Raw genomic sequence first — 26,301 nt, 5'->3', positions numbered from 1 at the left:
CGGAAGTCAAAAAGTGTTGCCTGTTTTGCCGGCTTGTTTCATCAGTAGAGAAAATCTAGAAGCGAATAATGAAAATCCCCAACTATTGTAGAGGGGGTGTTACAGAAAAGTTCCAAAACGGCAGGCAAAACGGCAGGGCCTGCTGTGAAGCTGCAAAACTCGGGGCAAAAACAGGCAAACCGAAACTGTGTATTCACAATACATCTATGCAATGAACTCAATAATAGCTAATAATTATGAGCCCAGAGGAGAGGGTAAAAGGAGGGGGGAAGGGAGAGAATTTTTTTGACATAAATATCTACCAAAACGTTACAAAATGTGTATTGAACAGTACAGAGCAACTGAGCAAGAAGTAGTTCTTGTTTCAAAACTAAAGCATCAATAGGCTAATTGGGGTTAGTTCATTATTTGCACAAAAATTTCGCATCATCGATGGAAAAATTCCACGTCCCCCTCCCCATTCCTTGTATATAATTTCATGTCCCCTCCAATATCCCCCCTCAAGTCAAGTCAAAAAATTTCATATCCACTAAAATCCCCTGGCATCACTATGATCCCTCCCTTAGGCCTACCAAAAATGTAAGAGACGTCCCCCCTGAATCCTCCATTCCTTGTATATAATTTCATGTCCCCTCCAATATTAATGTCAAAATTCCATGCCTCCGCTCAAGTCAATCAAAATATTTTGTATCCCCCCCCCCACTAAAATCCTCTGTTCTCCCCCGGCGTCACTATGATCCCTCCCTTAGGCCTACCAAAAAAACTTTTATCGGAAAAAGGCCTTTTTTAAACTTTAATTATTAAAGTTTAATTTATTAACATCATCATCAAATATTGAAGTTTATATGGTTAACCTTTACATTTTCTATAGATATTGAAGCCATTTTTTTCCCACTGAAAGCATAAACTTTTCAATACAGAAATGAATACACACTTCAATGCTTAGCCCCCAGGCCGGCCCCGGGGGCACTACCACTTTGGAGGTGATGCGTATATAGGGCCCTTTTTCAGCATCACTGTAACCCAAAGACCCCATTTGTTTACGAACACATGCTTTGTCACCCGACCCGAAGACCCCTTGGGGGGGGGCTGTGCAATAATTAGGCCTAATTATAATACAATTTCCAAACGGCTCGCCAAAATCGCTTGCCCCCCCTCTCGGCCTGCCAAAATTGCTTGATCCCCCCTCTCGGCCCGCCAAAAATCTTTGCCCCCCCTTTGAACATGCCAAATTTTTTGGATCCCAATTTGCAAACCTTAAATGGTCTAGATGTATGTTGCGAGCGCAGTGAGCAGGAAAATTTGCATATTAAAGCATACTGAAAAATTTCTTCCCCCCAATTTTACCCTCCCCAGGGCTCATAATTATGGCACAGTCCAGTTTGATCTATCACCCAAAGACCCTTATTTTTCAATCTGAACAGAATCTTTCATTGATCACTGAAATCTGAAGCCATTTCAACTAGAAATTCAATGTTTGAGGTTTCTGTGGCACTGTTTCGGCTTCCACCCAAAAGTTCCATTTAAAAAAAAAGGTCATGTTCTCACCCAATGACCCCATATTTTTACATTTTGCTCTCACGGGGGGGCAGAGTGCCCCCTGACAAAAAAAAATGAAAGAAAAAGTGCCCTCTGACAAAAAAAAATGAAAGAGAAAATCAGGAGGGCAAAGGAAAAGAAAAGGGCAAGGAGCCCTTTTCTAGCAAAATTCAGGGCCAAAATAGTGTAAAATACAAAATTTTTCCGCGCACAATGTAACAATTATAAAGCCCTTTTTTAGCCGGATAATGGGCGAAAATAGTGTAAAATACCATTTTTTTCGCGCTACGCGCGCACATCATCCCGATATGGCCCTTTTCGGGAAGCTCGAAGACATACAGTCTCTATGTATTGTATGATGCAACTGCAATTTTTTTCGTCTGTGTCCCCAAAGTTTTATTTTGCCCCCCCTGACCAAGAAAGCTGGCTACGCCCCTGCCGAATGCCCCTTACTGTGAAAGTGCCAGCCCTGCAACTATATCAATTTCATATTGAAGTGCCCCCCCAACCAAAGTGATAAGAAAACTGATGCACAGGGGGAAACAAATCATGCAATGGAAAGGGAGGAGTGAAAGAAAGGGGAAGAAATGTGAACAAGGAAAGAGATCAATAGAAAAACAAAGAAAGAAAAGAGAAATCTATATAGGAGATATATACAGAGAAATGGAATGGAAGGGAGAGGAAGCAAAGAAGCAGTGGCGATGCCATGGGGGGGGCGCATGGGGATATAAATTCCCCAGTCAGAACTCTTACCCCTGTTGCCCAAACAAGTAAAACCCAAAATTACAAAAATTTCAACTGTTTGCGGTAATTTTGTGCAAAATTGGTTGATTTTGCCCCCCCTAAATTTCACTTTCCCCCCGAAAAATATTCCTGGCGCCGCCACTGCACAGAAGAAAAAGACAATAAGAAAAGAACATGAAAAAGAAACCTGTAGAGGGATTATGAAGGATAAGAAGGCAAACTCTATTGTGAAAATCAAAATAGTTTGCAATATTTTGAAACACAAAAAAAATCCTGAAATTTTTCAAAATCTGTGTCAACATTCATTTATACAGGAAACAAATTTCACACAATCTGGTTCAGTCTGGCTCATGGGCTCATACAACATGGCTTTTTTTTTTTTTTTTCGTCGCCGTATCTTATGATTGATTTGTTTGGGTTCTGACAACCCTGGATAACCCAAGAAAGGCTCTATTGAAGCTTATTTCCATTGGGGTCCATTTGAGCACCAGGACGGGTTGGGAACAGTCACGGGTTAACACCCTACTCTTTTCGAAACTGGCTGTGAGATGCATGTACAGGTATGGCTCTCTGTACATAGGACCGACAGCTTAACATCCCCTCCGAAGGACCGAGTACTTTCATGATTCATTTACCCAATTCTAAATGAACCTTGGGGAGAGCGGAAATGTGAATTTAATCTACAGATGTTGCCAATTAATTTCAGATATTCCCCCCCCCCCCAAGTCAATATTCCAGCAAATCTTCACCACCGGGAATTGAACCCGGGATCTCATGCACTAAAAGCAAGTACCCTAACCATTTTTCATTTTTGTGGCCAATAGTTGTGTGACAACATGATGACAAGATAAAACAGGTTGGACTGTGAGTAATAAAATTAAAAACTAAACAATTCCACATCTAAATATTCAATATTGTACAACACATATTTTATTATCATGGTCAATTACATGCAAGATAGATGATGCCAGTTGTACATAATCCATAACCTAAATTGAATAGAGTCAGGGGTGTATGACTAAGGGATCAACGCTGCCTGTATTGCCCATATCCTTAACTCAAAATCAGTACAAAATTAACCAAAGCTCACTTTGATTATGGTACAAATTGCAAATTTGTGTTTATTTCTTCAAATAAAGCCATTATGGGAGTGTTCCCAAGAAACACAAAAACGTTTTTGTAAAAGGTCAGAAAAGGTTGCCAGAAAATGTGGCAATGTTGGGTTAATAAGGTATAAAACACTGTGTATACTTTCAGTCATCTGGGATTTGATCAATTAGTAGATAATTAAATCTGGTCAACCAGAAAAACTCACTTTTGGTCAGATGGAATCACCGACTCAACAGGAGCGGGGGCGTTAGAGTGAATCTGTCACATGGTTGGGATCGGGTCATCAAGCAACTTCCTCATCGATTGACCTCAGATGACCCTAAATCATCCACCCAGCTGAAGGCCAAAGGTTTTGGCTGAAACGTCGGTGATTCCATCTGACCAAAAGTGAGTTTTTCTGGTTGACCAGATTTAATTATCTACTAATTTAAGGTATAAAACATTTCAAGTGGCTGCAAAGATTTGCACCAATTCGGCTTAAAACGTGGAGGGGGGGGGGGGGACAATCGACCTGAATTGTCACAAAGTGGCTGAAAGTGAAAAGAACAAAACATGTGTCATTTGCCGAAAGGTGGAGTGGATTGTCCCCCCGGGATTGCCGCCTATGGCTGCAAAACACTGAATAATGTTTTTAAGTGTTCACTAAATATTTTTGTGAAACGTTTGCAAACAATATTTTGACAACATTTTACAAACTCTTTTGTAGTGTTTAAACTGTTTGACCAAAACTAAATTTTTAAAAAACATTTCTGTGTTTCCTGGGTTAGGACAACATTGCAATGTTGCCCCTTGTACATTCCCCTGTATGCCACTAAAATACAATGGGCTATATTCCATCTCAAGCCCACACTCGCCCGTGGAATATTTTAGAAACATCTTCCACAGGGGGAGTATTCACTATGAATTTCAAGTGGAATCAGCACATTAACCAACTCTATTTGAAACTATCAATCCCTCTCTGGATGATTTGGGTTGAATCTTTCTTAGAAGGTGTATGAAATTAAAATGGAGCTGTTCAGAGTTAATTCCATTTGAAATCATACTCCTCCTATGGAAGATATTTTCAAAACCTTCCACTGGGGAGTGTGGACTTTAAATAGAATAGCCCAATGGCCCTCCAAGTACAAATCCAGTATCAGTAAATAAACTACTGTAAAAGTGCACATTTTTGCGACACATTAATTTTTGCACATGTGAAACATGTGAAAATGTTCTTTTAATGTACAGGTCTATGTAAGAAAACTCAAAATTGCAAATTAAAAACAAGCAATGTAGTTCAAAGTCGACAAAGCGCGCAAAATTACGGACACAAAAATTACCACTTTTACAGTACAAAACAATTATCATACCACTAAGGGAAACATCAAAGAACACCGCTAACCTGATATATTTTCGTATCTAGTCAGTGAGTGCGTATTTTACGCTTTATATCTAGTCAGTGAGAGCGTATTTCGCAAGCCCGACTGGCGTATGCGGCGAGGTACGGCGTATAAAGGCGATTCAGCGTAAACTGGTAGCGTAAAATACACGCAATCTGTAATACGCGAAACAGTCATCTATTTTTTGTAATGTTTTTTCCTATTTAGCCATGTTAGCAGCAATTAAAATGTTTAAAAACGTAATTATTTCAATATTTAGAATGACTTAGTGGTATGAAAAATTCGTTATTAGGTTCAGCGTCGGTATGGTACGGGAAATTAGCGTGCGCTCAGTGTCATACTGGGTTCAGCCTTCGGCTTCACCCAGTATGACACCAGCCATGCACGATAATTTCCGCACTATACCTCCGCTTCACCTAATAACTTATAATACTGCCTTCTTACTTGAGAAACAGTTGTATTGAATCAGTGTGCTCCTGAGGTCAAAATCAGTTATCTACAAGTAGCTGTGCAGTAATTATTTTCCCCCCATATGGTGAACAATTTCGGTCAGCCGAAAAATGTTTGCCTGTAAAACATTACTGCCCCCCAGCATGCTAAAAATCCTTGCCTCACCTTTACATGTGCCCAATTTTTTGAGAATCAAAAAACTCCAGATGTATAATATGAGTGTATCGATTAGCAAATAGGAAGTTTTACTATGAATGCCAAAAATCTCTTGGCCCATACCCAACAATTGCTTGTCCCTCTTTTTGCCCATGTGGGGAGGGGGGGGGGAGATAATTATTGCAAAGCCTCTACACAAATTAACACAACATGGTAGTAGCAGATACTGTGTTCTTCTTTGGGGCATCAGAATAGATATCTTACCCTTCCCAGAATCCTTTGCAACATGGTGCATCACCTCATTACATCAAAATACACTCTAATTACCATTTGTACAGGTTCCTTTTGTATTCATTTTGAGAATAGACTGACTAAACATGGGTTGAAAGCCACTTTTGACTTTGAATGGGCAGAATACAGCGTATGTCTTTATGTCATGTTGATAAAATGTCTCAATCATTTTATTTGAAGGAAGTCAACTTCTAGTAATTTCACTGCAGGGAATTAAACTGCAACACTGCAAACATGGAAGTTATTTAGGCATGTATCTAGGTATATGTCATTATACAGTGATGTCTTGAGTTATTCAGCAGTCATCAATTATTTAATGATATAAAACACACTCAGCATAAATGAAAGTGGCCACCTCTTGATGCACATGTAGATAAGATGGTTGATCCAATTAGCAACCCTGAACATAAGTCCAAATCCAGGACATTTTTATAGCAATTGATAAAATAATTACTGAAACTCAAATACCATGCTGCAAAGAGAGCCTGATTGAACTTTTTCAGGAGCCTGGTCCATGCTAACATTTAGGGTCTCCTGGCCATCTGGATCCACGATTTACACCCCATGCACCCAACCCCTGTAACCTATTTTCTCCTTCCAAAACAACATACTTCACTAAATTGTGACATGATCAAGGAGAATGAGTCACATGTCGACCCTGGTCGAAAATGAGTTTTACATATGTTTCTAAAGACGACATTTAGAGCTTTCTGAAACTGAAAACCCTGTGTTGATAATGACTTTTCTTTGCTAAGTTACGTCAATTTATCAATCGCTGAAAACAATATAAAACAAAGAATTTGAACACTTTCTTTGTCAATATCTCAAAATCAATATTAGCGACATCCCTAATTATTTCCCTTGATCGTGTCACAATTGTTCCTTTCCTTTTCTCTGTTTCTTTTCATTTAATTTTGTTATCCTCCCAATCTTGGAGCCCATCTGGCTCTGTGGTACATCCTGCCCTGCAGGCATTATGGGAGAGACTGGACTCTTTAAAGTGTATTTTCTTTGCATAAAGCTACCAAGCTTTTGTCAGGATAAGCTCCAACTCCAAGTAGTCTATAATATTTAGGCTTGGGTGAACACATTTTCTTTGTCATACCTAACATTTTATATTGTCTATTCAAGTTGAAATCCATCCACTCGCTATCAAGTGGAGTCACCCATTCAGGTAGCCCCATTTTAAATTCACTCTGTCCATGGAATATTCCATGTCTTCCATAGGGGGGTGTATTGATTTCAACTGGAATATCCCATTTAGGCTTTGAGGTGAACACTGAACACCTAGAGTTATCTTTGCCATACATTGTGACATTTTTATAGAACAATCTTGTTTTCTTCCGGCTAAGAGATGATTTCAACTTGACACACATCATCAATAACCAATAAATTGATTAAAACCTAACTAAATAATATAATTATATTTCCCTATGAGTCTAGAGGTTATGATTCTGGGAAGGGTGGTGCGGTGTATTTGCCTTCTTTCATTAGTCTGTCCCTCTGTTGCAAGATTGCCTTCTGTCTTGCTTGCTGTGAAGAAGAAAATACAAGAGATAAAATAGATAAAATATTTCAGTCAAAGAAATGAATATAGGAATTTATAGCATGCATCTTATCTTAAGGGGCACTACACAGCCACTGACAAAGATAATTCTTTTGCTGAACTCTTCCCAAATTCCTGTCCCATCATATCCAGTACATCTCACTGTGTTATATATAGTTGTGTGATGCACTTTACAACAGCGCCTTAAGGGGGCACTACATTATATTATAGGGGCAAGGACTACAACTACTACTGAAAATTCAGCAACTCAAGGCAAGTAATTATTGATTTATTGACCAAATAATGGTTTTCCCTCATTTTTGACTGTAACTCCACAACTGTTGTTTGTGCTGAAATAAAATTTCCAGTGCAGTAGTTGTAGTCCTTGCCCCTATAATATACATATCTTACTTGTCACCAATACTCTATTATTTTTGAGAAAAATGCAAAAATAGGCACAAAATTGGCCAGGGGGGTTGTACCCCCTTAAGGCGCTGTTGTAAAGTGCATCATACAACTATATATAACACAGTGAGATGTACTGGATATGATGGGACAGGAATTTGGGAAGAGTTCAGCAAAAGAATTATCTTTGTCAGTGGCTGTGGCTTATCATGCTGTCTATCACAAGGTAGTGTCGCGGAAGACGTTCGTCGAAATGCAAGTATGTACCGCATTCTGTAATCTGAGCTAATACGTGAATGAGATCTCAGCACGCGCAACTAAAACGTAAACAAGTTTTGTTCATAGTTTCAGAAAAAGGAAAGTTGTGTATGCCAATGCTTTATGCGAACACTAACAATTTGAAGCTCTGCCCAATGAAATGCCCACTGATGTCACTGTCACATCAGGGTGAAAAATGGTATAGACTAAACTGGGACCCAGTACCGGTGCTGAAACGTTTTGTCTAGCACACATCTCGCTTACTTTAAGAACCATCTGAATAGCACACTGCAGAGTGTAGCACACAAAATAATTCACCTTGACACTGCAGTACCAAACAAACCAGCCATTCCATTCACAATCTGATTGCATTTAACCCCTGGGCACTACCTGCCGATCTAACATTGCCTCTGATTGGTCAATTACATGATATCTTCACTTTAGTCACCAATCAGAATGGAGCTTTGGAAATAATTCACCCCAAGTTTTTGTGTGGTGAAATTATTCTAACAATGTTGCTGATTGCGGCCCTGATTTGGTAAAATGATCTAACTTGAAATTAAAATCGCTGTTTCGAGAAAAAGAGCTTTAAAGTTTTTTTTTTGAATAAAATAATTTATTAAACAGATCTTATGTCTTAGAAAATATAAAAATCTCATTATTTGGTGGCATGGTGGTGATTTTAGGATGTCACCAATGGAAAGAGCGTCCTCACAATACCCATGATATGGATTTATCTCAAAATATCAAAATTTGAAGTTAGATCGTTTTACCACATCAGGGCCGATTGGTCCAATTGATAATGAAAACTTCTTTTTGGCCAATCGGCAGGTAGTTCTCAAGGGATTAAACAAGTGACATACCCTAATGTGCTGTTCCAGCTGAAATCCATATGGAAGACATGATCTTAATCTCCCACAAGGGGTGTACATTTCAAATGGAGTCACCCATTCAGGAAACTCCATTTGAAATTCACACTCCCTGTGTTGGAGATTAAAGTCCTGTCTTCCAGAGGGTGTATGGATTTCAACTGGCAAAGCCCAATATACTCACCTGTTTGTTACACTGTAAGCACTCCAAGAAATCCTCCAACTCCAATCTGCATTCAGCTTTAGCTCTTCCAAAGTCTGTGATCAAAAAAAGGAATTTTATTATTGCATCAATGTTAAAATATCTATGAAATATTCTGATTTCATGGTTTTTATCACTTCCTGTGTCCAATCCAATATGACTGTGGATTTTAAGTGCTGAATTCTGCATAGTTTTAAAAATGCAAACTTTCATCTCATGTGACGACTAATTTCTTTAAAAACACCTAACAGAAACAACATTTTCTGTATTAGTAGTACTGACGTGCCATAGAAAATGTAAACAAAACCCTATTCAACTTTTAATTGCTCGCTAAAATTAGGGGTGTTTAGACTTGTTTGAAAAAAATATGACCCCTTAAGTATTGTGAAACTATAGGAATTACCTAGAGCTTAGAATCGATCAGTCCCGTTGTTGCTATGCAGTTCCGACTGGTTCATACAGCGCATACGAGTATCTCGTCGACACACACCCACTAAAGTGTGTGATATCGTGTCATATCACACAAGTAAGAACCAATAAGATTGCAAGAACATTCTCAAGTGTTTAAGAATTCCACAGAAATGGATGCAAAAGGGAAAGAACAAGTATGCTGGTTGCTATCTACATACCGTATTTCGTCAAATAAACGCCCCCCGGGGGCGTTACATTTTCCCAAGGGGGGGGGGGGCGTTTATTAGAGGTCATTTTTAGCACGACAATTCCCGTTAAAATCATTAGGTAAGCTTAAAAGTCACGCTAAAATGACGAACTATGAACTTTTGACACTGACTTTTGGTTCACTTCCAGGTTTCTGATCCAGATTTTCGCCAATTATTGACGCTATTATTGACCATGTGCTTAACTTGGTAAGCTTACTACACAAGATAGCATGGAAATATCGGCATTTTTGAAACATCTTGGTGGAAAAAAGTGGTGTGGGCGTTTATTTGAGGGGGGGGGCGACTATTTGACGAAATACGGTATGTACATGTACCATACTTTTCATTATTGTTTCTTCCCACTGAAAGTAGGTGAGTATTTGTCAGACCCAGAAACTTTTCTTATTCAACTGTTAGCTAATTGTGAATTATTCTACTGATTTCCCTACAAACCTCAAATTCTGCCCTATATGGTACAGGCTGCACATTGAGCCATTGCATCATGCTGGAATCCTGTTGAAACTTCTTCTATTTTCAACACCCTTTTTATTTCCTTTCTTTTCTTATGAATCACAAAATTCTTACCCAAAGGGGTACAATTATTCCCTCCCCTTTGGGGGAGAATAATGGAAGAATAGACGCCCCTGAATTTTATTCAGTAATACTCACTAAGACCATCTGCACATCTTAGCCAATCCGCTCTGAATGGATCACATCTGGATGTCATCCCAGACGGAGTGTCATGTTTCATCCATTTCTTTTCCATTTCTTGAACCCATTTCACAGTAATCAGAGGGTGATCCCTTCTTGGGGCAAATAACTGGTCAATCTGATCATCACTCATCTTGGCTAGTCACTGTAATGAAAAGAAATGGACATTACATTGTCAATCAATATGACCTGGATCTACTGATACCAAGGGTGATCCCTTCTTGGGGCAAATAACTGGTCAATCTGATCATCATTCATCTTGGCTAGTCACTGTAATGAGAAGAAATGGATATTATATTGTCAATTAATATAACCTGGATCTACTTAAACCAATGCAAGCCATGCGCTAGATCAGGCCAAGTTCCTTCAATCAAGGCACCCAGTCTTTTGGAATTTGCAGGAGAGCATTAAATAGCTCTTCTAGAGCCTTCAATGAGGCTCTGTTTAGAGCAATTACAATAGAATGTAAAGAGAGAATGCGTTTGTGAAGATTATCTGGATGAATGATAATCTTCACAAACGTATTAGGTAGGTCACTGTATTTTTAAAGATTTTTTAGATGATTTTTCCGATGAAAAAATTGATGTTTTAAGCTTCTTTTCAAAAAGTGGTTTTAGCTTGTTAAAAAACGGGTAAAAAATCGTTTTTAGCTTGTTGGATATTTTTGCTTAATAGTTTAAAGCTTGACTCCTTAGATGAAACTTTTAGTTTAAGCTTGTTAGAATATTAAACTTTGATGAAATAGTAACATTTGAGCCCTATATAGCGCGGGTGGTAGTGCTGTACTATTACGCTGCCTTTCGTATTCGCCGAGGAGGACAATTTCGACCTCCTCGTTTGTTTACAAACAGAGAGGTAGACAAAAGGCCTGTCAAAACTGTTACTCAAAAGTATCAAAAGGATGGTCCACAATAGAGTGATTCACTAAACATGAATAGGGGATTAAAAAACTGTGAAGTAGGACCCCATGTGCTTCTTTTGTCGAATTTGGCATCAAGATTTCGAATGGAAACAGTTCAGACCCAGAATACGATCATGTCAGAAATTAATATTTTGTTCTGGGTCTGATTATTCGGACTAACATGTCTGATGTCATATGGTCATGGAATATTTTGTTCTGGGTCTGATTATTCGGACTAACATGTCTGATGTCATATGGTCATGGATGTACATGATGTAGGTATGCCAGGTGAATTCAAATTTGCCATCAAACTGCATCATTTTATATATCAAATTAAAGCCCTTGAGTAAAGAAAGCCAAAACTGAAAACCTTTTGTCATAGCACTTTCCGTAGCAAAGTTACATCTTGTCAAAGATTGACTTTCATCAAAAAGATTCTGCTAGCAAAATTCCCCAAAACAGCATTTCGGGGGAGTTTCTAGATCTTAGTCTCATGACGATAGCAGCTTTTTTAATGGAACTGCTATCAAAATCCTCTAAACTTCCATACATGTGCGAGTGTCTCATCACCAAACAAAATCATATATTTGGGTCAAGTGAAAGACAGAAAAGCCGACGATCAATTGACAATTTTGACCTTTCAGTATTGAAGATATGGATTTTTTTTCCAAAACACCAAAAAAAATTAGGTCTTTTGGGGAAAAAATCCATATCTTCAATATGAAAGGTCAAAATTTTCAATTGACCGTCGACTTTTCCTCCCTACTACATACACTTTAAGAATATGTCATTAGATTTATAAATACAATTTACTTGAGGACTGTTATATATCAAAAATTTGAAAAATATCAAATTTTTATAATTTATCATAAAATTTGTATTATATTGTGATTTTCAAAAAATGAAAATTATTTGATATCACAAAGACATGCTTCAGTATTCAGAATGCAATTCGATAGGTCTGAGGTGCTCTCATGTCCCACAAAAAATACTGTCAAAAGCGCAATAAACGCTCATTTTAGATCCCTTTTAGCATCATGGCGCCCACTGAAAGAAAACCCGATGGGAATTGATTCAGTTTTCAGCAAATTATGCTACTTTTTTGAGCAGCTTATCGATAAATAATTCCACGAATGTGAGCACGATATTTTGAAAATGTATGCAGTGGAATGTGGTTAAAAAAATGACTTAAATACATTTTGTTTGGGAGTCGGGAAATTAACTGTAGTAAAATTTGACTCCTCAGTTGTTGGAAATTCTTTCTTGGAACAAATAAAATATATTTTGTTTGAAATAAGTCAAATAAAAAATTGTTTGTCCAATGTATTTATACATTGCTTCACGTATTGCATTGTTGAATTGTCTATAGATATTTCAATGGGAAACAAGAAATAGCAAAATATCAGTAACATCCCATTTTGCCGTAACAGTAACCCCCCCCCCCCCCGGCATGGTCGACTTAGCCGGTTCTTTTCACGCTGAACACGATGGCGCTATTCACGACATGCGATACTCAATCGTTTAGCCCGAAGAGCATGTTAAAAACATAATGTCTCGTTATGACAGGATTACCCGATATTGCAGGACAGCAAAGTCCGGTTGGTAAAGGAATTCCCGTTATCAATCATTGAGGATCTATACAAGTTTGCGTCACCAACCGTATCAATGACTTCGATCAAGCAAATAACTTTTCTAAGCCTACACGGTCAAAAAACTTGATACAAATTAAATTATGTAAGGGTGCTTCCACTGGAAATGTTATTCTCAAAAGCCGTATTGCAACATGGAATGCTCAATCCATGATGAACAAATCTGCTGATGTGTGCGATCTTATTATCAATCGCAAGTTAGACATTTTAGCAATAACAGAGGCGTGGTTAAAGGGAGATGGCGAGACCACACAGTCCTTGCCGACATCACCAAAAGCGCTTTCTGATTATGATATACATCAATTGCCAAGAATTGGCCAGAGAGGTGGCGGCATCTGCGTTATACTGCATAAAGGTTATGATTTCACGTCTGTTACGCACACATTTGACACGTTCGAATGTTTGGAACTCTCCATATCGAGCAGCCAAAGGGATGCTCTCCAACTGTTTGTATTATATCGACCTGGTTCAACTTCACCCAGCAAACTTTTCTTTGAAGAGTTTTCAGGTCTTCTTGAATCTGCCACTCTCGCTTCTGGTGAATTGGTAATAACTGGTGATTTCAACATACATATGGATGATCTCGATTGTCAATCAATGAAATTAATGAGCGATATCTTGTATTCTGCTGGTCTGAAACAGCATGTCACGGAACCGACTCACATTCGTGGACATACGTTGGATCTTCTGATCACTCGTGACCCCCAGGATTCGGTATCCAGCGTTTCTGTTAAGCGTGACCTTCCATCAGATCACTATGCTGTAATGTGTGATATCCTATTGTCTCGCCCACCTGCTACTAAGCGTGTCATCAAATCGCGCCAGCTTCGTGCTATTGACTCTGGCGTTTTTCGAGAAGGCGTTGTTGGCTCTCTGAGTAATAACAATTTGGATGGCGTCAGCGAGAAGGTCCAGTCATTTAATAGCAACCTCAGTAACCTCTTGGACAAGCATGCGCCGCTCACAACCCGTGAGGTATCGTTACGTCCACAAGCTCCTTGGTACACCGAGTCTGTTCGGCGCATCTAAAAGAGCTAGCGACAACTTGAGCGCAAGTGGCAGAAATCCAAACTTACTGTCGATGAAGGCGCGTTTACGCCAATCAATGTCGTCAGTATAAGAAAGATCTGGACAATGCAAAGACAGAATACCATTGTGCTCAGATCTCGGCATGCGATACCCGGCAAATGTTCAAACTTGTCAATCAACTTTCTGTTCACAAACCTTCGAAAGCCCTTCCTTCTCACAAAAAAAAAAAAGAACCTGGCCAATCGTTTCAGTGAATACTTTGATCAGAAAATCCGGAATATTCGAGTTGCACTGGATGTGTCTACTTCTGCTGTTAATATTGAGAGAGACTACATGTAGGAGTAACTTTGAGCACTTTGAGCCCCTCAGTTGTGATGAAGTTCTTGGTATCATAAAGAGGTCGGCGTGTAAAAACCTGCCCACTGGATCCATTGCCAGCTCAGCTGATTAAAGACTATTTACCTGACTTGTTACCATCGATAACTGATATTGTGAACACATCACTACAATCTGGTGTATTTCCAGATTGCTTAAAGGAAGCACTTGTGACTCCTTTACTGAAAAAGCCTAGTCTTGGCGTGGATGACTTTAAAAACTTTCGCCCAGTGTCGAATCTCCCGCTTCTCGGGAAAGTCATTGAACGTGCAGCAATTAATCAGCTCCAAAGTTACATCAAGGATAATGATCTTCACACCAAGAACCAATCTGCATACCGGCAGTTTCACAGTGTTGAGACTGCATTACTGCGTGTGACAAATGACTTACTTGGCGCTGTTGATGATCATGGTGAGGCTGTTCTGGTATTATTAGATCTATCCGGCGTTTGACACCGTGGATCACAACATCCTGCTCACAAGACTCAGTGCTAGATATGGTGTCACTGGAGCGGCTCACGGTGGTTTGCAGCGTATTTGATGAACCGTCAGCAGTCTGTAATCATCGACACTGAAGTTTCTGACCCAGCAGCGCCTTGATTGGGGAGTACCGCAAGGCTCCGTCGAGGACCTGAACTATTTGTCATCTATTCTTCACCTATCCAGGACATCATCGATAATCATGGACTTGCAAGTATTTCCTATGCCGACGACACACAACTCTATGTTGTAATTAAACCATCTAATCGGGCAAGTGCCTTGGCTAAGCTCGAGAAGTGCATTGAGGACATACGTAAGTGGATGGCTGCCAACAAGCTAATGTTAAATGACACTAAAACCGAGCTGTTGCACGTCACCTCTCGGTTTTCCAAGAGAGTATCCAACGCGTTGACATTACAATTGGAACTTCTTCAATTACTCCATCTGAGGAAGTTCGCAACCTCGGTGTCATTCTGGACAGCAGTCTCACCATGAGTAGTCATGTCAACAACATCTGTAGGAACGCTTCTTATGCCATTCATAGAATTGGGAAGTTACGCCGTTACCTCGGCGCTGCAAATACCGAAAAGCTTGTTCACGCTTTCATAACTTCTAGATTAGACAATTGTAACAGCATCCTGTATGGTCTACGGACAAAGATCTTAACAAGCTTCAAAGAATACAGAATGCCGCGGCAAGACTCATTACACTCAGCAAAAAGCGGGACCACATCACACCTGTCATGTTCCAGCTGCACTGGCTGCCCATCCGTCAAAGGATCATATTCAAACTGTTACTTCTGACGTACAAAGCTTTGAATGAGCAGTCGCCATCTTACATCTCTGAACTTGTCCATTCATATCACCCTCCAAGGACTTTGCGTTCTTCTTCTCAGTACCTCCTCCAGGAATCCGCGTGGAAAACAAAAAGCGACGGCAGAAGCTTCTCACGCAGCGTAGCGCCAGTTCTGTGGAATAACCTCCCTCTTGCTCTTGATCTCCTCAGACTGTTTCTCAATTCAAATCGCGCCTCAAGACACACCTGTTCAGCCATGCCTACGACTCATAAACTTTGTGCTTTCCTTGTGTGCAATTACTTGTTTTTCCGTTTTGTATATTTGCTGACGGAATTTTACTCAGTTGCTTATGTAATACATTGTTGTTTGATTGCCTTTTCACTATGTTTTTATATGTTTTTGATAACTTTTATCATGTTCTTTTTACATGCTTTTTAATGTTGTACTTTTAAGGTACAATGTAGTGTAAGTTATGTAGATATAGTAGCATACTTTTAAGGTGTATTTTATTCTTGTTCTGTAAAGCGCCTTGATGCCTTTGCTCTGGCGCTATATAAGTCTGGTTTATTATTATTATTATTATTAGGATAGACTGCGGAACTCAGTCCTCAATGATAGTCAGTCATTTATCTTTTCACCTGTATTCACCTGTCACACTTTTGGTCGTTATATGACTATCATTTGAGGGACTGAGTTGTTATAATATATCTTCCGAGGTGCAATTTCAGACAATAGCTGGGGATTAGTGGGGCAGAGGTTATCTATTGAACCCTTTCATGACCACTGCTGAAGCATAGTCAAGTCTGCCAAGGACACTCGGCACAAATTGAAAGACCATGTGAACTCTCGACAAAAGAATGCATGCATGTCAGGTCATCGACACCAATTTGGTGTTTGTTATGATTGTGGATTTCCCACAATACAATACAATACAATATGACACCAATTTGGTGTTTGTTATGCACCTCGATTGTAACTAGCCCTAGAACTCTGGCCATAGTATCCGTTTTTACTTCCACTAGGGCCAGAGGCACTTACATTGAAAAATTTGTTGGAGATGCTTGAACGATCCAGTACAAAAAATCAATGCTTGATCGAACCAATACAAATGTGTGTCAGGTCACTAATTAACATGATAAAACCCACTTGAGAACACACAATCGCCAGTCATTTCTAAAGACTCATTTATACTCAATCGCTTTTGCAGAAATCTGAATCGCACGCATGATCAGTGTACTAAATCGCCGTCGTATTTGCCTGCTGAGCATGCGCATGAATCGCTGTTTTTCAAAAGCGACACTGTCAAGGATTCAGTCTGATGATGAGCAACCCATGGGTATAAACACAGCTTTACACAATGACTAATTTACATAGGCACAAAAGACCGTGTTCATGTACCGTTACTCAGCCAAACATGGCAGAGTAGGTCCCGGATGACGGTACATGTTCCTATCTCCTCAACGTTATACCTTTCCAACAAGGAAATAGATACGAAAGGCGAACGTCTAATTGTAACTGTAATAGTGTAAATTAGCTTAAATAGTACGACGTCCATTGAGTGACCTCGGCGATTTATTAGCTATGATGGCGCCCTTCACATTTTTAAATTTTTTAAATTTTACTGTCGCAAATTTTATAATGCACCAAGGCACAAACACAGTGAATTCCTTTCAAAATCGGAAGACCTGTTACAAAACTGCTTACCTATATTGTGAAATATCATTCCAATGCTTGTCTTAAATGTATTCAGGAGGAATTTCGAGATGATTATATCGGAAAAAATCGCCGTGTTTTGGCTGCAAGTCATGTCATGAAATCACTAAAATCTGGATGTTCGTGGCGTTAATAATTTTTTTTTAAATATTTCCCGTATTTGCTCAAAAATTTGAAGTAAATCCAGAGGTAGCCACTGTCATAATAAACACTATAATGAAGTTTCCAAGTACTCTCCAGGGATAAGACAGCCATAAATCATATCAACGTGCGAAGATTAAGCAGTGCAAAATTCGGAAACCCGTGCGCCAGACGGAGATTCGCGGAAGTTTGAGTTGCGGCCAAGCCTCTATGACCTTGGTCACGCATCCCCATCTTAAATGTTCCAATAAATTCAAATTCTCACTTACGTTCATAAAGAAATTATAGAATTAAATATTTTTACATGAAAAATATTTTTTTTTTTTTTTTTTACCTATCAAAATCATTGTTTATTTCACATTTTCGTAAATAACTTAAAACAGTCAAATCAGCGAGGTCGGCTACGTCACGGGGAATCCCGATTCGGGATTCCCAAACTATGTAAATAAACAAAACGTATCCCGAGCAGAAATGTTAGATTTGAAGTATTTATTTATTATGAAGAGACTTCTAAATTACAGTTTAGTGAATTTCCGCGAATGCTGTTTTCAATATCCGCGCAAATTAAAATTCCTCGTTTTCACTATTAACTCAAATATGCCTATCAGATGACATTCACAGGTACGGATGCTGAACAGGCTTTGATGAGTAGCAGCATTTAGTAGAAGTGATAATAGGCCTATCATGCCAAAAGCCCCTTCATAACGAGTACCCACTATTTCTATGAAGGACAGATATGAACCCACTTGGGGAATAGCTGGGAGGAAGCATATTGGACTCGGGGATGGTACTTGATGAACCCGGGCAAGTAATGATATAAAATTGGATCGATTGAGCCCATATCTATTGGTAGAGCTATGGTCGAGTACAATATTTTAAAAATCATAGCAAGACCAATAAATATTGGGCGTAAAGCATCTAATTTTATCATTATTATGTTTTGGGTCCGATATTTTCACACACTTGGATTCATCAAAACATAATGAGTCCGATCGGATCCTAAAATTTGGTGGCCTTTTTTTACAGTGATTTTGAATTTGGATGATCAACATGTCATTATACTTTTGCTGGATACAGACTCGCTGGACTCGGTTGTACTATAGTTTTGGGACTCTGCACCGACTTGGACTGGATTGCAGATACAAGAATACACAAATGGCCTGTGCTTGCTCGGATGAGATTGAGATGGACTCTGTGGCAGTCTTATAGGGGCGTGGCATGCCCCTCCTCATTGGAATCAAAATTTGACAAATTCTATTTAAAAATAGTGCCCCCCCTCAATCATATCCAGCGAGTCCCAAGGCCTGGAATGAGCCCTCACCAAAAAAAATTTGATGACTCACTTTTGGTTCATACATAGGTTAAAAAAGTCCCGTCTCAAAGCGCCCATGCAAATTTTGTTTTTTCTTAGCACGTCCATTTCGGTTGAAATGACAAAATAATTTTTGTTTCCTTTTTTATAGCTTTTTGCCGTTTTTCTTTGTGTAAAAGAACCTAAATTTTATGCTGTGTACTTTAAGTAAAAAGAACACTAGCAAATGACATATTAATTAATTCAAATTTTTTTTAAATCTTTAAAAAAATCTTAAAAAACAACCGCATTCGTGTTTGGAACTGCCAATTGCTTTGAGACATAGCTTTTTTTTTTATAGTTTAGCCTCATCAGGACATTTGCTGGATCGGAATTACATCTCCTGCTCTTGGTCAATCACAACTACAGCTAACAAAACACACATTGGTTCAAATATTTTCTAATCACATTTTATTTTGTATCAAACAGAAATTTGTCACAAATTTCTTAACAACTATATGAGTTCTTCACAGCCATTTTATTTACCACAACATGGGTCAGTCACCTACATTAAACATTACACTTATCACTTAAAATTCACTCTATCATGACAGTTTATGTCATTTGAATTCAAGTAGCACATTTTCAAAAATACAAATGTATTTTGGGTTTTAGCATGTCTCCATTTGATGACTAATACCATTCCAATTCTTTGAGGTAATTGTATCATTCATATCAATGGTTCATGCTCTTGACCACCCGCTATGCCAGGGACATGTTCTTATACATTTACATTTCACTTTGTATTAACAATACATTACAATTCTTTGCATTTGCATAATACACAAGCCATTCACCATTTTAATACCACCATGCACCACATTGTAAACAAACAGTCTGTACAACATAACAGCACAAATTCAAGTACCATTACTGAAGATGACGGTATCATAAATCGTCATATCATCTACAAGCCATTCACCATTTTTCATACCACCATGCACCATTATGCACCACATTGTATCAACAAAAGTTTGTACTACAAAAAAAGCACAAATTCAAGTACCATATCTGAAGATAAGGGTTACACAAGTCATCATTATTTATGTAACAATACATTTCAATTCTTTAGATTGCATACACATGCCATTTAATACCACAATTATGCACCACATATAAAACAAACACTTTTTCTGAAATGAGTCTTCATTGTCATACCCTCCATGTACACCTATCCAATTCACATTTTTGGTAAATCCCATAAGCCTTTGCATGTAGACCTGAGATGTGGTCCTTTGACACCACGCCAATGTGTACATCATTTAGCTTAACATCGTTACTGTGCATTTGAAAGCCATGAAGTGCGCCCAGTAACAATGTGTACATCGGCATGACAACATCAGAGGTCTACCCACAAAGGCTTATGGTATTTCCCGAAAGGTGAATTGTGTCATACCCCCTCTCCATTTCTATATTACCCTTCTCCATTTCTATCTTACAATCCATTTCCATTGATTACTGTCTTACCATCCTCCCCATTCCTGTCGTACCATCCCTGTCGTACCATCCCTACCCATCCCTGTCGTACCATCCCTACCCCACCATCCCTCCCCATTCCTGTCGTACCATCCCTGTCGTACCATCCCTACCCATTCCTGTCACACCATCCCTCCCCATTCCTGTCGTACCATCCCTGTACCATCCCTACCCATTCCTGTCACACCATCCCTCCCCATTCCTGTTGCAGCATCCCTCCCCATTCGTCGTACCATTCCTCACTATTTTCCTGTCTTACCATCCCTACCCATTGATCCCCCTCTAGTCTTACCATTCCTTCCCATTCCTGTTTTACCATCCCACCCCTCTCCATTTCTAAATTACTCCTTGCTCTCATTTAGATATTTAGGGATTTGTAATTTGATGAAACCACAATTTGGTGTAAACATTGTATTGTATTCCAGCACTTCAAATTGATTAAAAAAATTCTTATATGGAATGGATTTTGGATTCTGAAATTTAAAAAATGCATTTGCCTAAAGAAATTAGCTATATACATGTATAATAAGGTATTAAATTAATTTTGTTTAATGAATTTCTGAAATAAATCAAACCAAAAATTGAGAGCTTTCAAATCATATAACTTAATTTGGCACGTATGATTCTTTATGATTTGTTAGTGTAAATTATATATTAGTAATAACAAGACTAATGTGCAAGTGAAATTAATTCTAATAATATATAAAACAATAGATCTGAAAAGTTTTTATACAGTGGAAACTTGTTAACACACTCTTAACCAAAATGTCTGATAACAGTGATTTTAGAGTCTCAAGTTTATAAATAAACTCATGATGCCACAAACTTAATTCATTAGCCCCAGCAATTTCGTGTTAACAAGTTTCCTGTATTTTGCAACATAAATTACCGTACTGACGCGAGTATAGTCCCACCTTCGAGTAAAGTCCCACCCCAAAGTTTCAAAAATTTGAGAAATATTTTCGGTTTTGGAGTGTACCTGGACCTGGAGCTAAATGTTAGGATCATTCATGGTTGATTTAAAAAAAATTTAGGCCTATATGTTTTGAATAAATTTGTACTCATGTCATACTCTATTATGAATTCAAAATGCATTGAATTTGTATACAAATTTATTCAAAACACATAGGCCTACAATTAAAAATTTTAAATTTTAAATTTTTTTTTTTAATCAACCATTAATGATCTTACCATTTAGGTTTAGGTCCAGGGACACTCCAAAACCAAAAAAAAAAAAAATCGAAATTGAGTATAGTCCCACCCCCAATTTTGAAAAATGTTCACCCCAAAGCGGGGTGGGACTATACCAGTCAGTACGGTATATAATCTCATAAAGTACATTATACACAAAAATAATAATAAATATTTGTAATTATCACTAAATAAATTTTGAAAGACAAACAATAAATTTAACAATTACTTTTTATTTGACAAGTCGGTTTACCCATTGGTTGTTGGCGCGGCGCATAGTAGACGACCTTGTCAAGTTGTCCCTTCTACGCGATCGCAATTCACCAGTGCGTATCTGCATTTCCTGGACTGAAAAAAAAAAAAAAAATTAACTTTAGACTCATATTCCTTGATCATGATATATTTGTATCCAGCTTCACACCATTGGTGATTGGTTGCAAACATCTCACTAGTGTGGCAGCTATTTTCCAATCACTGGTTAGTATAATAAGGTGGCATAGTTGTATCTCAAGCTTCACATCACTTTATTGGTTGCAAGCATTGGGCATAGTTTATACCATTGTGAATCAAATAAAAAAGGTGGCACATTTGATCCAGCTTCACACCACACATCATTGGTTGCAAGCATTGGTCATCATGCCACCGTAAATCAAATCAATAAAAAGGAAGGCAGTATTCCTCCAGCTTCACAACATGAGTTTCCACGAATGTGTAGGTTGTAAGCATGGCACTATGCCTTAAATTGTGTTGAGTCAAATGAACTCCATATGTACAAACCTTTCCATCTGCAAGACAAAAACAAAACAGAGATAGATGGTTAATATAGTACCTTGCACCTTTTATTTTTTAACAGTGATACATTTTTCTCCATGCATACCAACTTCCCAGTTTGTTTCTTGTGGGGCTTCCACAAATCAATGCTTATTTGGCTTCTTTTGCTTAGGTTTGGGCTCACCACTTGATTCAAATTCTTGATTAGACAAGTGAATTTTGCACCTAGTACAAACACAATCAGTTGGCCCAATTCCCCTTTTGGTCAAGTTATTCACAAGTCTGGTATGATGTGGCAGGCCATCACTTTGAATAATGTGCCAGTACTTTGATGGGAGGTTTTGTTTATGGCACACTGCACATGGTCCACGACCAGGGCGGTCGGGGTGGCTTTTGTCACAGGAAGATTTTGGTGCCATGATTTAAAGGAATTTAAATTGAAACAGCTGTGCATTAGTAGAAGTCTTGACCTACAATTTACCTTACAATATTTACATTACCTTACTTTACATACTTACCTTACACAAATTACATTACAATATCATACTTGCATGAAAAGTTTTCAGTATTATATGGACTTGCATGCAATATAACAAAACACAATTTAATGCAGTTTTATATTTTAAATTTCAACAGCTGAAGAAAGCAAGTTGCTGTTGCAATGTTGGTGTGAATCAATTATCAGGACAGAATTTTGACAGTCAATGTATACATGCAGCAAACATTAGAAAAATATATTGCATTGTAAAGTATACATACCTTCTCCGGCACTTCTCAGTTGGGCACCCCCCGTTATTCAACAACAGTTCCTCTGAAGTCTGAAAGCATAATGCAACAAATAAATTAATCAGGCACAATCAGGAACAGCATTTTCTACAGTACAGCTCCTCTTCAGTTGCATTTGCAAGAGTGATTTATAGCTCCTCTTGATGACTTGTTAAATTCATAACATTTGGCTACATACATCAGGCATGAGACTGCACTTTCCTAAAACAAACTGACAATGCGTGTGAAATTGGGCAAAAAGTACCAAAAACAGGCCTAAATTTAATAAAGTTACAGAATTAATATTTTATTGAAAGACTAGTCTTAAATTGATAATCTAACAAGTATCCAGATTAGTCAAAATTGACAAATCTCCCTAATGGAAAAAGAATTATTTAATATGTGGGGATTTTTAAAAACTGAAGACTGTAAAAAAAAAAAAAAAAGGATAATCGACCGACCGACCCAAATTTCAATTTTTCCCACTTGAGGGCAACACAACAAAAAAAAAATGTTTTGCCTAATAAAGAAGTTGAGCTGCGAGGCGCCGAAATTGTCGAGTGCAATGACGTCCCAGTTAAATACAATGAAGGCTGACGACACAAATAACCATTACGTCATTGCACTTACACAATTTTGGCGCGGGAATTTTGAATATCGTGTGTTGATGAGAGCCGACTGTTTTTATTCGTTTTTATGGTCAATTTGAGTTTGTTTTAAATAAAACCATGTGATTCGTGCTTGATAATTGTTTTTGTAACATAGGAATAATGTTCAGGGTTCCAGCACCTTTTTAAAATTCAAGGACTTTCAAGGTCCAAAAGCACGATTTTCAAGGACTTACCACAACACAAAAATCATGATCGCTCTCCATGCGGCACATATTAACAAAGTGACAGCTCCTCCCCAAATTTTGTCAAAATTATATTTTAAATTCCAATTTGCAAGGACTTTCAAGGACTGTGTGCAAATTCCAGAAATGTCAAAGGCCTTGAAATAGGCGTTTTCAAATTCAAGGACTTTCAAGGACCGTGGGAGCCCTGAATGTTATGATTGCCGAGACTCCCTTTAACTAAAAGTTGTCAAGAAAAAAATTGTTGGCGCAAGAAACAAAAATTAGGAAGCGAAATAAAAAATAAAAAATGTTTTGCGTTGGTATGCATCGGTAACCATAACTTGCGTCAGTAGCCATACATACAGTGTCGTTGATAACTTGCGCCAGCAAGTTGTGTATCAATTTCATCTGATACACGCGACCACAATAGCATTTTAGAATAAAAATGAAGCACACTTGAATGCTGACGGCAAAGTAACCAACACGCCCTCTTCAATTAGTCCAACCGAGAAGTTGTTAAACTACATTATTACTGAAGTTCAACCGAATAAAAGAAATTGTTGCTCCATAAATTATAATCATTTTTCATAACAAAATATGATATGAAAACACAGGTGAGCAATGTATGAATATATGGAGAGGTTAAACAGGTTGTAAATTATCAATATTAAAGGCCTATTCAGTGATTTGCTCATCCGGACGATAGTAAAAATCATCAAAATTCAGATTTTGGTACCTTTGTCATTGTCATAGATGTGCTGACATAGTGACATAGCCTGCTAGTGGTTCAGCCGAAAGCTGTGTATTTACGACAAAATAAAGGCATTTACATGAATCTGTAATTTCTGTACTCTCAGTACAGAAATTAGCTACATGTATTTGAATGGGGCTTCAACTTCTTCAATATTGCTGTTTGCTTTTTGTTTTTTGCAAAATTTTTCATTTCAAAAATACCAAATGACAATTTGAATGCCTTATCCTTCACTTTTAAAGCAATTTATAAACACTTTTAATTTTTTTACACTTTCGCTGGGATCACTGAATAGGCCTTTAATACTTTGTGACATTTATAATGAAAACATAATTAAAACAGTCAAAAACGTTATTTCGATAACTTCACAAATAATTGTTTTAAATTTAATATATTTGAAAATTGGTGACGATTGAATGAATTGAATTGTCTACTTGTATTACAAACGGTCACCGAATCTGAAAGTAACAGGAGTTGTACACACGTCACTTGACAGTACATGTAGATACATTGTAGATTTCTCGAATATTGTACCAAGTCATGAAGTCCAAGACGGCAAGAGCAAACCAAATGAAAAGTCAGTAAAATTAGGATTTAGGTCATAGCAGCTGAATGCTATGCTGGGATCTTGTCTCGTATCATAATAATCATAATACATGGACATGGTAATTCATGAATTGGTATAAATATGTTGAATTTGTTTGAGTTTGATTGACATTCGACATTCAGAACTTGTCATTGACCCGACAGAATTATCGAAAAATTGACATAATGGCCATCAGGATCAGCATTGTAAATTACGAATAAACAATCATGACAATACCTGATGTAATGCAGCAGTGAGTTTATGGCTATTTAATACATATAAGCTTACCAATCATGTTACAGTACAATCGTTGTTCGGCGAATCGCCATATTCGTGCACTGACAACACATGTGAAAGAGCATATCGCAAGCGCATACATGTCATGCACGTGTGCCGAATTTTGCTCCAATTTTGAGACACTTTTTCTCTACAATCCGTATCTTGCTCATTAACGGTTTTACAATCAAAAGTTGCCTAAAATACTAATGAAACAAATGCATGCATGTAATTTAGGCTCACAGGGATAAGACAAGAAATATTCTAATCAACTTAGCGTAAACAATCGTAAAATACCACTTACCAGTACAGTCAAGGACGCCGCTGCTGGGGATGATATTTTCCTAACCGGATTAGCAAGGTTAATCCCAGATATATATTAAGAAAGTTCCTATAACTAGGTTTATTTTAAAACAAACCCGGTTTAAAACAATCAATCTGACCTTTTAGAATCGATTAGAGAAGTAAACCCGCTTATGACGCGCGAAAATATATCGATCTTGATACCCACGAGGGCTCAGTTCGTCAATGCGAAGTTCGCATCGTAAAAACTTGACCTTTAACGGTCAAATCGCGAGTTGGACGTCGTACTATAAAGTTAAAGTTAACATATTTATTACAATTTGATCCTAGATTCCTTTAAACATAGTATCAGTCTTATTGTGAAGATGGATTAACAGAGATGCATAAGATTTTCCTTTTTACACTACAGGAATAATTAAACTTGTAAACACTTACATGTTATTCTCTTGATAAAAAAAGTCAGGAACGACAAAGTTGCAGAAATCGTCACCCTTGGCATTTCCAGCTAAAGTTTCTAGAAATGCTGTAATACCTAAATAACAAGTTTATTGGTAAATTTAATCAATATTTCAAAAGTATTTCAATAATTTATAA

The 26,301-nt window shown here is 37.9% G+C and overlaps 2 protein-coding genes and 1 long non-coding RNA gene across 4 annotated transcripts; 1 reads left to right on the top strand and 2 right to left on the bottom strand.

Annotated features, from left to right (window-relative positions):
- Window positions 1-6,825: 6,825 nt before the first annotated feature.
- LOC140165697 (NADH dehydrogenase [ubiquinone] iron-sulfur protein 5-like) lies at window positions 6,826-26,258 on the bottom strand. Its single transcript, XM_072189006.1, has 4 exons — window positions 26,143-26,258; window positions 10,278-10,464; window positions 8,932-9,005; window positions 6,826-7,202 (listed from the first exon to the last, which is right to left on the bottom strand). The coding sequence occupies exons 2-4, from the start codon at window positions 10,450-10,452 to the stop codon at window positions 7,116-7,118; spliced, it is 336 nt and encodes a 111-aa protein (XP_072045107.1). The 5' UTR covers window positions 10,453-10,464; window positions 26,143-26,258; the 3' UTR covers window positions 6,826-7,115.
- On the top strand, window positions 13,023-15,730 carry LOC140165578 (uncharacterized). Its single transcript, XM_072188863.1, has 4 exons — window positions 13,023-13,839; window positions 14,424-14,698; window positions 14,939-15,065; window positions 15,648-15,730. The coding sequence occupies exons 1-4, from the start codon at window positions 13,023-13,025 to the stop codon at window positions 15,728-15,730; spliced, it is 1,302 nt and encodes a 433-aa protein (XP_072044964.1).
- LOC140165693 (uncharacterized) lies at window positions 21,544-25,995 on the bottom strand. Of its 2 annotated transcripts, none has more exons than XR_011860756.1 (3): window positions 25,709-25,995; window positions 22,951-23,009; window positions 21,544-22,205 (listed from the first exon to the last, which is right to left on the bottom strand). It is a non-coding gene; the product is annotated as an uncharacterized lncRNA (long non-coding RNA). The 2 variants fall into 2 exon arrangements; XR_011860757.1 differs by lacking the exon at window positions 25,709-25,995 and adding an exon at window positions 25,417-25,493.
- Window positions 26,259-26,301: the final 43 nt, after the last annotated feature.

Source organism: Amphiura filiformis, chromosome 12 (genome assembly GCF_039555335.1).
Source record: "Amphiura filiformis chromosome 12, Afil_fr2py, whole genome shotgun sequence".
Classification (NCBI taxonomy): domain Eukaryota; kingdom Metazoa; phylum Echinodermata; class Ophiuroidea; order Amphilepidida; family Amphiuridae; genus Amphiura; species Amphiura filiformis.
This window is presented reverse-complemented; position numbering and strand designations above follow the sequence as displayed.

Coding starts and splice junctions, on each gene's coding strand:
- LOC140165697 (XM_072189006.1), bottom strand. CDS start 10,452: ATGAGTGATGATCAGATTGACCAGTTATTTGCCCCAAGAAGGGATCAC. Junction 9,006..10,277: donor AAGATGTGCAGATGGTCTTA/GTGAGTATTACT, acceptor TTTTGATCACAG/ACTTTGGAAGAGCTAAAGCT. Junction 7,203..8,931: donor GCTTACAGTGTAACAAACAG/GTGAGTATATTG, acceptor TCTTCTTCACAG/CAAGCAAGACAGAAGGCAAT.
- LOC140165578 (XM_072188863.1), top strand. CDS start 13,023: ATGAACAAATCTGCTGATGTGTGCGATCTTATTATCAATCGCAAGTTA. Junction 13,840..14,423: donor GCATGCGCCGCTCACAACCC/GTGAGGTATCGT, acceptor GTGTATTTCCAG/ATTGCTTAAAGGAAGCACTT. Junction 15,066..15,647: donor GAAGTGCATTGAGGACATAC/GTAAGTGGATGG, acceptor TCTTCTTCTCAG/TACCTCCTCCAGGAATCCGC.